The sequence below is a fragment of the Caretta caretta genome, chromosome 7, assembly GCF_965140235.1.
Source record: "Caretta caretta isolate rCarCar2 chromosome 7, rCarCar1.hap1, whole genome shotgun sequence".
Lineage (NCBI taxonomy): Eukaryota > Metazoa > Chordata > Testudines > Cheloniidae > Caretta > Caretta caretta.
Genome location: NC_134212.1, coordinates 16,959,593 through 16,978,649, shown reverse-complemented (window position 1 = coordinate 16,978,649; position 19,057 = coordinate 16,959,593). Strand labels below are relative to the sequence as shown.

The 19,057-nt window shown below is 39.1% G+C and overlaps 1 protein-coding gene across 3 annotated transcripts in view; it reads right to left on the bottom strand.

Moving 5' to 3' along the window:
- The window catches only part of GRM7 (glutamate metabotropic receptor 7), a 550,274-nt gene that overhangs the window by 382,896 nt on the left and 148,321 nt on the right, over positions 1-19,057 (bottom strand). For all 3 annotated transcript variants that reach the window (XM_048857861.2, XM_048857859.2, XM_048857860.2), the window contains exon 2: positions 4,052-4,268. In XM_048857861.2, coding sequence (XP_048713818.1) covers positions 4,052-4,268 — 217 coding nt within the window. The remainder of the gene's footprint in view (positions 1-4,051; positions 4,269-19,057) is intronic.

Below are 19,057 nucleotides of genomic sequence, written 5' to 3'. Positions count from 1 at the left end.
CCCTTGATACCGAGATGCATTTCTCACTATCTACTGCTCTTTCAGTACCTCTTTATTCATCAGGTATGTCTTCACTGATGTTCACCTGAGTCCCTTCTAAGTAGTTCAAACCAACAGATACAAGAAAAAAAAAATCTCACCAACTCAATAAAAATACTTCCCTTTATCACCTCTTCAGATGGCTCATATGCTGATATCACAGTGGTTAGCCAAACATGGCTGGTTAAACATGTATGTTTTACACTGTATGCTGAAGGCAAACCACCGGAGGGAGTGAATTCCGTACACACAGGCCCACAGGTAAGTTATGAAGTTTGGCTCATTCTGCATACCTACTGAGGAGTAAGGGACTGTTTTGCATCCATACCATGGGTAGCAACACAGACAGGAGACTGACCTCCACAGAACTGCTATGTCCATCCTGTGCCTGTGGGTGGGAGTAGTTGGGAGCTTTGGCTTGGCCCCCGGGTGACCCGGCCAGTTCAGCTGCACCAGTGAGCTGGGGAGCAAGTATATGGTTTGTGCCCCTCAGATCACAGGGGAATCAGGAAGCAGATCACAATGTCTGCTCCTCTGGCAACACAGCTACCCAGTGCCCCATAAAAGGGTTTGTGATATACCTACAATACATCCCTGAAGTAACAGAAAAATCCTTGATCTGGACAAAGTAGTGAATGAAAACAGACACAGGGATGGATTTTAAGCAACAGGCTGCCGCTCTTACCCTTAATGCAGGGGAGGACCACTGCCAGCCCCATCACACATACTCCCACATACCAGGCTTTTTAATTGGTTCCAGTACAGGGGTCATAGTGCTCACACCATTTAACTTGGGATAGACTCTCCTAAGCTTACCCCTCCCTCAACTGGTCAATGAGTAGAGACAGATTCTAGAAGAGGAGGTGCCACCCCTGCATCGCTCCACATGTGCTCTCCTTCTCCTTTCTACTGGGACTTCCCCGGTCATTGCTGGTACCATCAAGTTTTCTACCCGTTGAGATGGGTGGGTGGCATCCATTTCATTGCATGTTATTACTGTGATCAATATCTGCCGCCAGTAAACAATACTCGAAAATTTGGTTCTCATCACTGTGAAATATTTAGGAAATGGGACCACCTAGGATTTTCTGTTCATTCTAAACTTTTTAAAGAAGCAGGGGAAATGGTTGAAAGGTGTTAAATACACGGAATGCCACCTAAGCTGTATCAGTGCAAGACGTATCAATTCAATGCAATCTTAAGAAGAAAATGATGCTGCACAGCATTTTAAGAGTATATAGTATGCGTTCCAAGACTAGACAAGCTGCCTACATTAAAGAAAGTTTATGCACTATACCTGCCAGATTCTCAGTGTTGTAGGCGTAACCTACATTACCATGCATTTCCCATTGGTTTTAATAGGGTACCCACGCAATTATCATGCTTTATTTTTAACATATGTTTCATTTCATGTTGACTACATGAACAACTTTCCACTTAGTTATTTCTGTAGGGCATCTAAAGCACAAAATTATTCCAGAACTATAGCTTGTCCTTCATGTGGAAAACACATGCTCAGTATTATATTGCAAGAGTGTTTGTGATTCATTTGAATTTTAAATAATAATGAATACTGCATATTGTCACTTCCCGTGGTATTAAATCCAGAATAGTTTTAATACCACATAAATATGCATTCAAATGAACAGATGAATTTATGCAAATTCCAACTTCTTCTGTAATATCAACCTCGTGAAACAATTCCACACTCCCTCTTTCTAAGGCCCTGAAGTGCAGCATCATCACCTCCGCAATTCTTACATGGATTATGCTGACAAACGAGATGCAGTGACTTACTCAATGACAGTTTGGGGAGTGAGCAAACAAGCTAACACCCTCTGACTCGTGGATAATACAGGCAATCTGTAAACGCATGACGTATGCTTCTGAACCAGCTTTATAATAATGGAAAATACAAACCTCAGATGGTTGTTTGAAAGCACTGTAAACCCCACTATAATCTCTGCATTTCAGAATGCTTTCTCCTTAATGGTATGGAGAGAGAATTATGGTTCCAAGTCCTGCAGTGTTTACTCCAATTCAAGTCAATGAAAGTTTTACTTGTTTACAGATGGTAGGTTCAGACACTGCTCTCATCAAAATAATGAAACGTTCATAATGAAACATTCATTTCTATTTAACATGTTAACCCTTGCCAGGACATATCACCATATGTCTATAGAATTGAATTTTATAAAAGGCACTGAAAGTGAATAGCATCTTCTGAGTACCCTACCGCTAACTGGCACATGAGGGATCCTCAAATACTTCAGCCCAGAAAAACCAAAAACAATGACTTCCAAGAAGTTAACTTGTGGTGGATTCATTTTCCTATAGAATCACAGAATATCAGGATTGGAAGGGACCTCAAGAGGTCATCTAGTCCAATTCCCTGCTCAAAGCAGAACCAATCCCCAACTAAATCATCCCAGCCAGGGCTTTGTCAAGCTTGACCTTAAAAACCTCTAAGGAAGGAGATTCCACCACCTCCCTAGTGCTTCGCCACCCTCTTAGTGAAAATGTTTTTCCCTAATATCCAACCTAAACCTCCTCCACTGCAACTTGAGACCATTATTCCTTGTTACGTCATCTGCTACCACTGAGAACAATCTAGATCCATCCTCTTTGGAACCCCCTTTCAGGTAGCTGAAAGCAGCTATCAAATCCCCCCTCATTCTTCTGTTCTGCAGACTAAATAATCCCAGTTCCCTCAGCCTCTCCTCATAAATCATGTGCTCCAGCCCCCTAATCATTTTTTTGCCCTCCATTGGACTCTCTCCAATTTTTCCACATCCTTTTTGTAGTGTGGGGCCAAAACTGGACACAGTACTCCAAATGAGGCTTCACCAATGCCGAATAGAGGGGAATGATCACGTCCCTCAATCTGCTGGCAATGCCCCTACTTATACAGCCCAAAATGCCATTAGCCTTCTTGGCAACAAGGGCACACTGTTGACTCCTATCCAGCTTCTCGTCCACTGTAACCCCTAGGTCCTTTTCTGCAGAACTGCTGTCTAGCCACTCTGTCCCTAGTCTGTAGCAGTGCATGGGATTCTTCCAACCTAATGCACTTGTCCTTGTTGAAGCTCATCAGATTTCTTTTGGCCCAATCCTCTAATTTGTCTAGGTCCCTTCGTATCTTATCACTACCCTCCAGCGTTTCTACCACTCCTCCCAGTTTAGTGTCATCTGCAAACTTGCTGAGAGTGCAATCCACGCCATCCTCCAGATCATTAATGCCCACAGATGCCTTCCAGATTCCCAGCCTATCTGGAGAAATCTAAGCCAGTGTGACAATTTATTTCCCTGTTTGCTTAGAACATCAGTATTATCCAACAGACATGTTGAAGTATTTCTTCCTTGAAGTATTTCTTAGCTGGAATGTGATTTCATCAGCAACTGAAGTCATAGGCAATCCTAGCACCAAAACATCATGACATGCCCTGGGCCCCAAATACTCCTATGCCCTGAAGTATTTTTTCTTGAATAAATGCATTTGACCTCTCTCCCCAGGCCAGTAAGCTTCCTCCCTTCAAATAGAAGAGAATGGATTTCCTCAGTGAATTTGCCAAACGAAATGACAAAGAAGAAAATTGATACAATATCTCATAACTGCTTGAAAGGTGGGCAGGTAAAATATGACCTGAGTCAGTGTCTAATAATTTTCTGCCTTCAAAGAACTTCTAGCTGTGTAGAGATAAAAGCTCAGTATTTAAAAATCTGTCTTGTACCATGTCATCATAATATAATATTTTCCACTAGAATACCAGAAGCAATTCAGTATTTTATATTTTCTCCAACCGTGCACGAAAACCATTCAAGTTTCAAACCCTTGAGTGCTTTGTTTCTGGAACCCCATGAGCAGTTTAAGAATGAGAGTGTAAGGGAGCCATTACTGAGGAATTATGAAGAAGTCGAACAATTTTCGAGTCAAATTTCTGTTCAGAGAAGAATAGTACAACATGTAACACATAAATATCTATCCGATCCATACAATCCTGTCTTTGCCTACCTGCCTCTCTGGAAATCTGCATGAAGGACTCCACGCCTTTTTCTCCATAATTTCCTTCAGATGCCAACGTTGACACATAATTCCACCCCAAAGCTTTTACAATGTCAACCATTGCCTGTGCTTGGAAGGAATCTGGAGGGACCACTCGTGAGAAGAAATCGTAGCGCCTGTCATCACTTAACTCTGGTGCAGTTGAGGCATAACTGATCTGGGGAATCTGTAGGGGAAAAAAACAGTTATTGGTAAATAATATGTTCATAAATTCACCAAATTTCTAGCGTTAGCTTCAGCTGAATCTCTGTTAGTCCACCCCACATCCATCTGTTATTTCCTTTCTCCATCAGTATTTCAGTACAAGTCAAATAATCCATCTCTTAAATTACATAGGGAGTGAACAAATTACAAGAAAAGTAATCAGTGAATTAAAATATTTTCTGTTCTTTCTGAAAATTCTCTTGCACTTTTAAGGGACTGATACTCAAAAATGTCAGTTGTGCTACAGAATGACTAATTTGCACACAGAATTACTTGTTGTTGCCTGTGCATAGCAAGTGTGGCATATACAAATGGCCAGTTGTTCATCTAACTGTTCATTTACATCGACAGATATCCAATTTGTAAATGGAGCCATATTAGTATGCACATATTGTCCATGCAATTGCAGTTTTGCACCTGACATTTTCAAAATCAGACCCTAGATATTACAGTCTCGTATTGACAGTTCTGTTCTCTCCTATGGCAGAGGTTGAAAGGGTGACACTTTTTTAATAAGCCATGATCTCCAGCTTCCAAGTTAAAACAAGTGGCTCATTCATAAGAAAACCATTGTAGAACCATTTAAAAATAATGATTCTTCCAAACTCCCCTCTGAGTTCTTGTATCTTTTTGGGATTAAGCTATTTCAAATCAAACTATTTATATCGTCCCTTGAGGATACCATAGCCAAACATAGCAGTGAACAGAATCCATCTGTGTACATGTCCATTTCACTAGTAATCAGATTGCATTAGAATCTAGCCATTTGGGATCCTGAAGTTCAGCTGAGAGAGGAGGACTCACCACATGCCCAAGCATGATAATAAATTTAAGATGGTTTCAGCCTGCAGAAACATCAATATTTCATGCTACAGTACAGGTATATTCTGTATGCTCTGAGAGTCATCTTCTATCTTTACAAAAGCATTCCTACCAATATATATTGCTCTTCTCTCCACCTCAAAGGAGGGAACAATACTATACACCCCAGGGTTCAATCCTGGAAAAGCCTCCGTTCCTTCAACTCCCACTGAGATCAGTGGAAGTTGAGAATTACTCAACTTCTCCAAGAATCAATCTTACAGGATAAGGGCCCAAATATGCCTTTAGATAATTATGGAAAGACAGCAGCACAACAATAAAGTAGCCAGCAGATATATACATTTACTGAAACTACATAAAGTGTTAACAATCCCAACAGTTGCTGAACCATATAATGCTTCAAATACCTCTCTGATGTAGCCCATTATGAGGTACATCACTTAATGAGCAGCCATTTAGTTCCATTCCACAGAAGTCTGGGCCTAGTCCTACCTATGCTCCTTGCGCAGAACTCCCACTGAAATTAGTAAGAACTCTGTATGCAAAGAGCTTGCCGAATCTCACGCTTCATTGCTATAAATTATTAACCATAAAAAATGCTTAAAATTTCCACTGGGTTTATAGAAATTGCTACCTCTGTTAGAGAAATGAATTCTTCATTGTAGTATTCTGCCTTTCGTTTCTGTTATGTTGAGTGTTTGGTCATGCACTTTAAAAGACTAGTTTCAAAAATCTGAGGCTTAGTATGTTAAGAGCTAGGACGCTGCAGATAGTGGTCACCCATAAAGACTTGCCAGGGTTTCCTTAGATTGATAGATCTATTGCATCAGTTTCAGCAGTATTCCTTACACTGACTATAGGAGATATCTACAGGCAGATTCTCTGCTGACATAAATTGCCATAGCTTCATTTATGACAATTTACACCACTGGAAGATCTGCACCCTAACGATTACTCCAGGTACCTGCATTGATAGTATTGTTACACTTACAGCTATTGGCAATTTTGTGAAGGTGACCGGAGTGCTCTCTTTGGCTTATTAAGAGGGATTTTCTTTTCCCACTCTGTAAAGTGCTGCAAACAGAGTTTATTTCATTGGGTCTCAGCTCAGTTGTCATCCTATTAGGATGGTATCAGGAAAGCATAGTTAACCGTGGACAATGGTATGGCATTGTATACACACTACTAATCAGATTAAAGTCTGGTCCAATATGCAATATTGTGTACTGAACAACTGTGCAATGGGCTGAGTGCCGTTAATGTAAAATACATAGAGGTTAAAAAGTGTATCTTACATATTCAGATATGTGTGAACAAAAGGAATCCTAATGTATGTATCAAATTGACAGTAAATGTTTATTAACTAAAATCAAAGGATACACTTTTCACTCCTATATGGAGCAAAACTTCACTGAATTTTGCCCAAAGTTTTCATTATTTAAAAAAATCTTTTGCTTTCAAAATCTTTTTTTCTCACTTATGAAATGTTAATCAGACCTGTCTGTTTCAATCTGCATGCAGCAGTTACAACATTAAAACCAACCCTGTTATTCATACAGTTTCCTTCACAATGTCTAAGAATGTTGAACAAAGACATGAACTTTAGAAAGATTTTCTTAATATAGCAGGAGAAAAAAAAAAAAAAAGCCAGGTCTAATATGCACTGCGAACATTGCAATTCAACTTTGTACAATAGGTCAGCGCTTCCATTCCATTACCTGTACCCCAGAAGGATATCTACTATTCCCAAGCTCCTTTCCCTACACACAGTCAGCATCCCAGATGTACAAAGTGAACAGCTGTTCAAGTCAGCTGAAACCTATAGAATATATTATTTCTTTTGCTGTTGAATTTTAAAAAAATCAGGCCTATCTTATTAAGAGATCAAATAATTAAAAAGGTGACAGCTGTAGGCCAGAGAGAACTGGACTCTTGAACTACAAATTATCCCTGGAATAAGATACATGAGATGCTTAACTGTTAGAATAACTGTTGATATGTTTATGGACAATATTCTGGCTTCAGCTAAGTGGACACATCCCCCTTTAACTGAAACAGGAACCCTCTGTCACAGTGGTATTGTGCTGTTTTGAGTGAGGGTGGTATTAAGATGGAAAAATCGAGTCTTATGTAAGAAGTAATGAAAATAGAACATTTAAGTTTCTATTTTCCTCTTTAAGAGTCTCTAGTGAGTTTAAACAAACTTTTTGGGCTCACAGGATTAAGCACCATTTCATTTTGTTTTGAAGTTTTAATGACAATTCATAATATATATTTTTCCTCACTGGAGATGGCCCCAGAAGGTAGTGTTTGGATTCAAATTAGGATGAGTCTATGCTTCTAGTCTGAGACCACTTCAGATGTAGGTTTCACATCTGGATTCAATGAACCTGTCCACATCAGATTGCAGATAAAAATGGCAAAGCTTTAATGAAATCAGCCATTCTCTACCATCTTGAACTAAAATATTGTGAGATTTCAACCATGCCTAAACCAGAACTAGAAAAGGTGCAGGTTCTGGGTTTGGAACAGTATACAATATATATATATATATATATATATATATATAAATATATATATATATATATATATATATATATATGGGGTAGAATTCTGGCCCCACAGAAGTCAATGGGAATGTTCTCATTGACATCAATAGGGCCTTAATTTTACCGATGAATCCTGAAATTCAGATCCACATGCCCATGGAAAAATCAAGGGGGTTCAGATCTAACATTCCAATAATGGCCATTTTACTTCCTATACAAGGAGATTCACAGCGTTCAAAGTTTGGTGAATGTGAATTTAGTGTTCAGAAAAGATGCTGACTTGCCACTCCCACCACCCAAATATCCAATGCAGGATAACTCAGACAGTGGCAGTGTAAGCTACCCTGCAGCACCACTGTTAATGAATCTTGATCATTAGGGACAACATTTAAGGAATGAGAAAGTTTATTCTGCATGATACAATCAGTCCTTAGGCTATTTGCTGAAACCACCTACAATCGTATCACTAAGTGTCAGTTCTGATCACATTTTGTGATGTAGACATTTGGAGACTGCCAATACCATTCACCTATGCCACTAAGAGCCATTAGATGGTAACAACTAATGTGCTCTGGAGTCTACCTGAAAATCAAAGGGAAGCTTTTGTCTATCTTGACCAATCCATTTACCTAAAAAGTTAGTACTATCCTCTCCGCCCATACTTCACTTTTAAAAACATCTTTTAGAATAAGAACGGCCATACTAGGCCAGACCAAAGGTCCATCTAGCACAGTATCCTGTCTTCTGACAGTAGCCAATGTCAGGTGCCCCATAGGGAACAGAACAGGTAATCATCAAGTGATCCATCCCCTGTTGCCCATTCCCAGATTCTGGCAAACAGAGGTTAGAGACACCATCCCTGCCCATCCTGGCTAATAGACATTGACGGACCTGTTTGATCCTAGGTTTGAAACATCACACCCTGCTGCACTGGGATTCATTGGGATGCCAGCATTACAGTGACTTCTCTGAAGGATTTAAGAAGCAAGAGAAGAAAGGCTGAAGGGAAGACAGAATTTGTTTAAGCAAAAATGTATCAGATAATTCACAAAAAAGGCTCATAAATCTATTTTATAAGCCATGTATAATGTATATGGAACACCATCCCAGCATTAGAGCCCAATCTTAAATCTATGGTATGTGTCAATTTAGCTAACTTCAAGGATTCTCATCCAGAACTCTTCTAAGCAGGGATCAAATGATGCATATTTATCAAGTAAATAAAGAACTACTCCTCATTTCTTTCCTCTTCCTAACAATTTAACAAGAACAACTAGAGTGTCTTTTCATTCCAGCCCTGCTATTTAATGAAAGAAATGTCAATTCTAATGAAAAATTTCAATTCTCTGGCAAGAAACTGAACCAAAAATTACAGTTTTAAACAGTATTTGGAATCAAAGTGATAGTATTCACTTCATTATGATGGTAACATGACTTTTTTTGTTTTTACTGCTTTAAAAAACAAATATACATTTTATGCCAAAATGTCAATTCAAAATGAGAATGTGGTTAATTTTGATCAAAAATTTTCATTGCATCGTTTTGGACTTGAAACTTTTCAGAATGTTTTCTTCCATTACCCTTTTTTTTTTGGTATTTTGACTTTCCATTCTCATTCAGAACAGAAACTAATTTTGAAATGTCAGTATTTCCCACAGCATGAAAAGTCTGTTCTCTGAACAGCCCTTGTATCTTGGTGGCAGACTTGTGCTCTGCAAGCACAAGGACTTCAGTTCCTGCTGGTCTTTTCACAGCCTGGAAAAGCACAGGGGAAAAATTATTATACCTTCCTCCATATCCCTCAGTGTGAACGCATGCAACAGACAGGCACAATCCAACCCAGTGTGTCCCAAAGATAGGGGGCACAAGGGTCCACTGTGATGTATACAATAAGACACACAGGCTTTTATCAGCATCATATGGAAAAGTGGCAAGGAAGTACAATTGACTTCATTTTTCTGAAGGGGACCAAGAATTCAAAAGTTTGAGAAATGCTGATCAAACCCACAATGAAGTGTCAGATTTTTATAAAGTCACTCTGTATTTGCGGTATTTCATTGGATGTTACATAGAACTGGTTAAGATGTTCCTCATAGATGGCATTCTGCTTAAAATAACAAAGGAAAATTGAAATTGATTACATTGCATAAGTCAATGATTAAGTAAGAGTTGTAATTTATTTTTTATATTGGACATTAGCATGAGTCTGTTTCATTTTTTCCTTTAATGAACAGTTCTCTCTACTCGATCCCTTTACAACATTTAGCTGTTCTGAGAAGTGGAGTTTACTGAACACACTGAACACCATAGGATATTCTATAACAGGCACAATGAGAGTCTGTACAGAAAACATGCTAAGAATAAAACCACACTGTAGAAATTAGATGTTTTCCATGATCTACTAAGCTACAATTTCAAACATCAAAACCTCTTCTAAAAGCAGAACTGCAACTAAAAGACAAATGGAATACAAACTTGATACAAAGTTGACTCTGCGTGGCTAGGCCATTAGGGGAAATTTTTGTAGAATGCACCTCCTCTCTCCACCCCCTCACTTCTATGAATGAGACAGCCATTTTGCCTGAAAGTGCACTAGAGCAGTGGTTCCCAAACTTGTTCTGCTGCTTGTGCAGGGAAAGCCCCTGCCGGGCTGGGCTGTTTTGTTTACCTGCCGCGTCCGCAGTTCGGCCAATCACAGCTCCCAGTGGCCGCGGTTCGCTGCTCCAGGAAAATGGGAGCTGCTGGAAGCAGCGGCCAGTACGTCCCTCAGCCCGTGCTACTGGGCTTTCCCTGCACAAGCGGCGGAACAAGTTTGGGAACCACTGCACTACAGTATAAAGGGCCGGGGACAGAAGTGCTAGACTATATTACGCTGGTGCGTAGTTGCTCACTGTCCTCCCTAAAGTGGCTCCAACCAGGCCCAGTTAGCAGTACACCTCCTACTCTATTATCTAGCACAGCTCTCCCATCAAGGGGCATAATTTGATCCTTGATGACCAACAAACACAATCAGTTTGTTATACATACACCTAACTGGGGGGAGGGATCGCTCAGTGGTTTGAGCGTTGGCCTGCTAAACCCAGGGTTGTGAGCTCAATCCTTGAGGGGGCCATTTAGGGATCTGGGGCAAAAATTGGGGATTGGTCCTGCTTTGAGCAGGGGGTTGGACTAGATGACCTCCTGAGGTCCCTTCCAACCCTGATATTCTATGATTCTCACATCCAGGGGTCTGAAATGTACTCATGTGCATCCCAGAGTAAGCAAGGAGAGACATCTATTCTAAACATCAGGTAATTTTTGGCACAGCATGATCTCCTAAAATGAATTCACAGTGGAGTTCCTAAGATTTTCCATCATGCAATCCACATCTTAATAACATGAATGTCTTGTCCTATTTGCCATACTGTAGCACCCATGTGGCAACTATGGCCATTGCATACATGATAAACCAGTATTAGGAAAGTATTTTTGTTAGGGCTGTCAAGCGATTAAAAAATTAATCATGATTAATCGCGCTGTTAAACAATAATAAAATACCATTTATTTAAATATTTTGGATGTTTTCCACATTTTCAAATATATTGATTTCAATTTCAACACAGAATACAAAGTGTACAGTGCTCACTTCATATTTATTTTTATTACAAATATTTGCACTGTGAAAATAGTGCAAATATTTGTAAAGAAATAGTAAGGGGTGAAAGTAACTTAAAGGACTTACCAGTACAAAGGGCAGCCAGGTTCCTGGACAAGGTGCGGGGGGGGGGGGCAGAATGTATTTTGTCTGTAGCGAAAGTGTTCTTAAAACAAACAACATGTGCTGGGTCATCATCCGAGACTGCTATAATATATGGCAGAATGTGGGTAAAACGCAGAGCAGGAGACATACAATTCTCCCCCAAGGAGTTCAGTCACAAACTTAATTAATGCATTATTTTTTAATGAGTGTTGTCAGCATGGAAGCATGTCCTCCAGAATGGTGGCCAAAGCATGAAGAGGAATACGAATGTTTAGCATATCTAGCTTGTAAATACTTACAATGCTGGCTACAAAAGTGCCACACAAACGCCTGTTCTCACTTTCAGGTGACATTGTAAATGAGAAGCAGACAGCATTATCTCCCATAAATGTAAACAAACTTCTCTTAGCAACTGGCTGAACAAGAAGTAGGACTGAGTGGACTTGTAGGCTTTAACATTGTTTTGTTTTTGAGTGCAGTTATGTAACAAAAAAAATCTATGTTTGTAAGCTGCACGTTCACAGTAAAGAGATTGCACTACAATACTTGTGTGAGGTGAATTGAAAAATACTATTTCTTTTCATTATCATTTTTACAGTGCAAAGATTTGTAATAAAAATAATATAAAATGAGCATTGTACACTTTGTATTCTGTGGTGTAACGTAAATTAATATATTTTAAAATATAGAAAAACATCCAAAATATTTAATAAATTTCAATTGGTATTCTATTGTTTAACAGTGCGATTAAAACTAATTGCAATTATTTTTTTATCACAATTAATATTTTGAGTTATCACGTGAGTTAACTGTAATTAATTGACAGCCCTAATTTATGTATTTTAAAATGTTTTTTTAGTCTGTTGAGGGTTCACTTTTCCTCTATATTTCATCTCTCCCTCCCTTCTGTTATGTATTTCCCAGCTGGAAGCAATGAAGAGAGCTAGCACCCTGAGATAAGGAAGCTTTCAGTGGAGCATCAGCAAGGGCTCACAGAATACAAATTAGGAATTTCTGTTTTACCGTTCCGGATACTAACCATTCAGATTCTGCATAATCCCACTGAGCCTACAACTTCATTCACCCACTCCCATTTTTCCTCTCACCCCTTTTGACTCTCCCATTCTGCAAAGAGCCTGAAGGACAACCCATCACTCTCACAGATCTTGGGAGACAGGCCAGTCCTTGCTTACAGACAGCCCCCCAACCTGAAGCAAATACTCGCCAGCAACCACACAACAAAAACACTAACCCAGGAACCTATCCTTGCAATAAAGCCCGTTGCCAACTGTGTCCACATATCTATTCAGGGGACACCATCATAGGGCCTAATCACATCAGCCACACGATCAGAGGCTCATTCACCTGCACATCTACCAATGCGATATATGCCATCATGTGCCAGCAATGCCCCTCTGCCATGTACACTGGTCAAACTGGACAGTCTCTACGTAAAAGAAGAAGTGGACACAAATCAGACGTCAAGAATTATAATATTCAAAAACCAGTCGGAGAACACTTCAATCTCTCTGGTCACTTTGATTACAGACCTAAAAGTGGCAATTGTTCAACAAAAATCTTCAGAAACAGACTCCAACAAGAGACTGCTGAATTGGAATTAATTTGCAAACTGGATACAATTAACTTAGGCTTGAATAGAGACTGGGAGTGTGTCAAGGTTCCTTCCCCACTCTGAACTGTAAGGTACAGATGTGGGGACCTGCATGAAAACCTCCTAAGCTTACTTTTACCAGCTTAGGTTAAAACTTCTCCAAGGTACAAATTAATTTTATCTTTTGTCCTTGGAATAACCACTGCCACCACCAAACTCTAACTGGGTTTACTGGGAAACGTAGTTTGGACACGTCTTTCCCCCCAAAATCCTCCCAACCCTTGCACCCCACTTCCTGGGAAAGGTTTGGTAAAAATCCTCACCAATTTGCATAGGTGACCACAGACCCAAACCCTTGGATCTGAGAACAATGAAAAAGCATTCAGTTTTCTTACAAGAAGACTTTTAATAGAAGTAAATAGAAGTAAAGAAATCCTCTCTGTCAAATCAGGATGGTAGATACCTTACAGGGTAATTAGATTCAAAACACAGAGAATCCCTCTAGGCAAAACCTTAAGTTACAAAAAAGACACACAGACAGAAATAGTCATTCTATTCAGCATAATTCTTTTCTCAGCCATTTAAAGAAATCATAATCTAACGCATACCTAGCTAGATTACTTACTAAAAGTTCTAAGACTCCATTCCTGTTCTATCCCTGGCAAAGCAGCATACCAACAGATACACCCTTTGTTTCTCTCCCTCCTCCCAGCTTTTGAAAGTATCTTGTTTCCTCATTGGTCATTTTGGTCAGATGCCAGCGAGGTTACCTTTAGCTTCTTAACCCTTTACAGGTGAGAGAATTTTTCCTCTGGCCAGGAGGGATTTTAAAGGGGTTTACCCTTCCCTTTACATTTATGACAGAGTGGATGGGTCATTACAAGTAAAACTTATTTTCCTCCCTCCCCCCACTGTTCCTCAGACGTTCTTGTCAACTGCTGGAAATGGCCCACCTTGATTATCACTCCAAAAGGTTTTCTCCTCCCCTCCCTCTCCTGCTGGTAATAACTCATCTTAAATGATCACTCTCCTTACAGTGTGTATGGTAACACCCATTGTTTCATGTTCTCGATGTATATAAATCTCCCCACTGTATTTTCCATTGAATGCATCCGATGAAGTGAGCTGTAGCTCATGAAAGCTTATGCTCAAATAAATTTGTAAGTCTCTAAGGTGCCACAAGTACTCCTTTTCTTTATGCATATTAATGGTGGCATTACAAAAAATATTACAGCCATGCTACTTTAAGGTGATTGAATTATGCCATCCCTTTACTTAGTCACACAGTAAAAGTTTAATAAAATGATGGCACCTGACAAAGGACAGTTGTGACAAAACTTCAAAAAAGGCATTTTCACTAAGGATCATGTGCAATTAAGATAATGCATAAGTGTACCTATTGAGATATTAACGAGCTCCCACTTGGGTATTATTAAATTCAGTTTGTTATAATTTCACTTTCAACTTCCTAATAAAAGTTTTATTGATATGATTTCCTGACTATAAAAAAAAAAACTGATAAAGTCTCTTGAACTTATCTGATTTGGAAATGCAGCATCAGTCTCCTTGCATCAACAACCCTGCCAATAACTTTGCTTTCCAAAGTGAGAGGACATTGCAGAATTTTCACTTGGTTGTAAAACTCTTTGGTGTGGATTGATGCATGACTAACCACCGTGAATCAGTTTAGCCCCTAGATTTACTCATGTAGAAATTTCTTGTACTAACTGATGATTAAGTCCTGACACAACTATTCTTTGTTCAGTTTACTTCTCTAATTGCATAAGAAATGGCTTCAGCATCCTGTGAATTGCATATAATAGTTTCATTCCCATGAATTAAAATTACATGAACTTTTGTACTAGCTATTTTCTGCAGGCCAAACCCAGAAGGCCTTCCTCAGTTTCTACTGATTCTTAATCGTGAGAAAAACTTTCACCAGTGGGAGTTTTGCCTGAGTAAGGACAGAGTAAAAACAGAATGGACAGACCTACCAGCTACTGAGTAGCCTGAGTTTCTAAGGGTATGTCTGCCCGGATTGGCGGGGAGCGATCGATCCAGCAGGGGTCAATTTATCGCGTCTAGTCAAGATGCGATAAATCGACCCCCGAGCGCTCTCCCATCGACTCCTGAATTCCACTGCCATGAGAGGCGCAGGTGGAGTCAACGGGGGAGTGGCAGCAGTTGACTCACCCTACTGAAGACACCACAGTGAGTAGGTCTAAGTACTTCGACTTCAGCTACGTTATTCACGTAGCTGAAGTTGCGTAACTTAGATCGATTCCACCCCCGCCGGGGTAGACCAGGGCTAAGCTACATAAATACAAGGCCAGAAGGGTCCACTGTAGTCATCTAGTCTGACTCCTGTATAACACTAGCCGTAGAATTTCCCCAAAATAATTTCTAGAGAAGATCTTTTAGAAATACATCCAATCTTGATTTTAAAATTGCCAGTGATGGAGAATCAACCAAGACCCTTGGTAAATTGTTCCAGTGCTTAATTACCCTCACTATTAAATATTTACACCTTATTTCTAGTCTAAATTTGCCATGCTTCAATTTCCAGACATTGGAATGTGTTATCACTTTCTCTGCTAGACTGAAGAGCCCATTATCAAATATTTGTTTCCCCTATAGGTATTTACAGACTGTACTCAGGTCACTCCTTAACCTTTTCTTTGATAAGCTAAATAGATTAAACTCCTTGAGTCTCTCACTGTAAGGCTTGTTTTCTAATCCTTTAATCCTTCTTGTGGCTCTTCTATGAACCCTCTCCAATTTATCAACATCCTTCTTAAATTGTGGACCCCATATGCTAGCAGTGGTCACACCAGTGCCAAATACAGAGGTAAAATATTCCTACTTGAGAATCCCCTGGTTGTGTGTCCAAGGATCTCATTAGCACCACCCCCAAATCTTTTTTTTTTAATAGAATCCCTGCTTCCCAGGATAGAGTCTCCCACTGTGTAAGTATGGCCTACATTCTTTGTTCCTAGATGTGTACATTTAGTCATATCAAAATGTTTATTGTTTGCTTGCACCCAATTTATCAATCAATCCAAATTGCTCTGTATCAGTGACATATCTTCATTATTTACCACTCCTCTAATGTTGTGTGGTCTGCAAATTTTATCAGTGATGATTTTATGTTTTCTTCCAGGTCATTGATAAAAATGTTAATTAACATAGGGCCAAGAACTGATCCCTGTGGAATCTACAGGAAACACACCACATGATGATTTCCCTTTTACAATTATATTTTGAGACCTATCAATTCGGAAGTTTTTAATCTATTTAACATGCACAATGTTAATTATATATTGTTCTAGGTTTTTTTAATCAAAATGTCATGCAGTATTAAGTCAACTGCCTTATAGAAGTCCAAGTATATTATGTCAATACTATTAAGTTTCTCAGTCAAACTTGTTATCTCATAGAAAAAAAATCAAGTTAATTTGACAGGATCTGTTTTCCATAAACCCATGTTGATTCACCACTGAAAAAAGTTTGTATAACAGTCTACATACACACAGAAAAGTCACCTGTTTTACACATCCCTAACATACTATTTACACTGTTTATATATGGTGGTCTAGTTGCTCTATGTGAAAGTTAGACTGAGGGAAAATCCATTAAACAAAAGGAGGACCTAAGGACTATCATATAATGGACATTTTTAAAAAAACATTAATCTATTTACAGTTCACATGTTTTCCCCTTATTTTTCTCAGGTTTGCCAATTACTAAAGCTATTTGTGTTCAAACAAGATCCTGTTTGCTCACAGCCTATTTTATCCTTGCAGTGAATTCATAATGGCGAATTAGAAATCTCACACAATCATCTAGAATCACATACAGAAAATGGACAGATTTCACAAGGTACAGGAATACAAATATAAACAAGATCAAACTCAATGAAAAGCTAGCTTGGGAGGATGGAGGAAGCATTTAGTAAACCATAGCAACAATATAAATACTAAGAACACAAACCAAGTACATGATCATATTTTGTGAGCGTGAGTGTGAGAGAGAAAGAGAGACAGACAGAGAGAGAAAATGTTGTATAAAATAGTTGTTCTACAGTATAAATCTCATCCCTCTACATGAGCTCACAAATAACCTGCCTATCAGCACATGTAAGGTCAATAGGAGCATAGCTAAGCTTGCCCCTAGAGACTAAGACTGATATTGAGAGATCAAGTAAGCAGTCCATTCCCCCAAGTGTAAAAACAACTCAAGGGCTCTGCGCTCACAATTGGGAACAGATTGCCAAAAAGAGCCCAGCTCCCATTTAAGCTCTTTGTTGTTCTGTGTTTGTACAGTGCTTCTTAGAACAGAGTGGTCCTGGTACACGAACAGGGCTCCTAGGAACTACTGCAATGTAAGTAATACTAATTTATGTACCATTTTATTACACGATGTACAACTCTCAAGAAAAATTCAGATCTAGTTATTGAACTCCCCTCCACACCACCTCAAAATTGCATGTCAATTGGGATCCTGGATTTTACTTAAACTATAACATAAATAGGGACTAGCTGTGAAATTAAGATCTGGGTCCAGGTTTGGATTCCAATCAATATACTCATGCTTCCCCTTGCAACTCAAAAACACCCAGATATCAGTGGAGGTGGAAGGGCTTCACGTTTCTCTAAAATTATTATCTGTATGTAATGTTTTACTTTCACTAGATTTGGATACGTAGCTACCCAGCAAAAGTGTTGATCTGTATTCACAAGTGAAGTAACTGTTAGATTGTCTCACACAATGGAAAACATGCATTGATACATTAAAATACTACACAGTTTGTAGCTTAATTTGGTTTTGTACTTTTCATTAATACAGCATTCTTTGCTTACTTCGCATGCATCTTCCCACCAGTCTACACTAATTAACTGGCATCTTAGGAAAAATTAAATTGAAACAAACTCTATGATGGATAGGATAGAAAATCATTTCCGAGTTACTACTTGTTATTTATATGGTAATATGATTGTGTGTGACATTTTATAAATATACAAGAAGAGAAGGTCCCCACACTGAGGAACTTCTAGTCTCAGAAGAGACTGGAGTAAGACAGCACAACATGTTGGTGAGGGGATGAAAGGGAGAATGGGGAAGAAGTGGGATGACAAAGCATGGGAAGAAGAGGAGTGGAGATTAACAGGGAGTTCATTTCCTTTTTCAATAATTTGCCTTTTCTGAATTGTCTTGCTTTACAATTTTTAGTTCAGTTTAAACATAGCATTGTTAGATGCTGGAGTAGCCATGGGGATTCCTCACTGCAGATTAGCTGTGGAAAGCTCTCTATAACAGAAAAGCAACTGTAACAGACAGATACAGTCATAGACCATAATAGATCTGTTAGGAGATAGCGGTGCTCCACTGACTTGACCATCCAGAAATGATCTGACAATGAGTGGGTTTGGGGCATTAGAAACTATTACTCTGCTTAACAGGACCTTGACAAAATTTACATGCCTTCCAATCATGATAGTACAATGTATGCACTGTGTAATAGGAACAAATAATTCACTCTACTTAGGTTTCTCTCTATCTATGGCATTAGCCTTGAAGCAGAACTGTTCTGTACAAATGTGCCCCAAAGTGCACTTTTCTTTTTTAACCAAAGCATCTGCAGAGAGTCTAAGAAAAGAATCCACCTCCTGATATAAGAACAGGAGGACTTGTGGCACCTTAGAGACTAACAAATTTATTTGAGCATAAGCCCACGAAAGCTTATGCTCAAATAAATTTGTTAGTCTCTAAGGTGCCACAAGTTCTCCTGTTCTTTTTTGCAGATACAGACTAACACGGCTGCTACTCTGAAACCTGTCACCTCCTGATATATACATCAAGCTTCATGCTCTAGCATAAACTGTGGTAAAATCAAATGGCAAAACATCTTCACTAATATTGGTACAGCTGAGAAACTTTGTATACGTATAAGTTCTCCTATGCCTCCCTCTTCCTAGACAGTGAAAAAATGTAACAGTGAATTACTGAGGTGACAAATCACAGTAATTAGT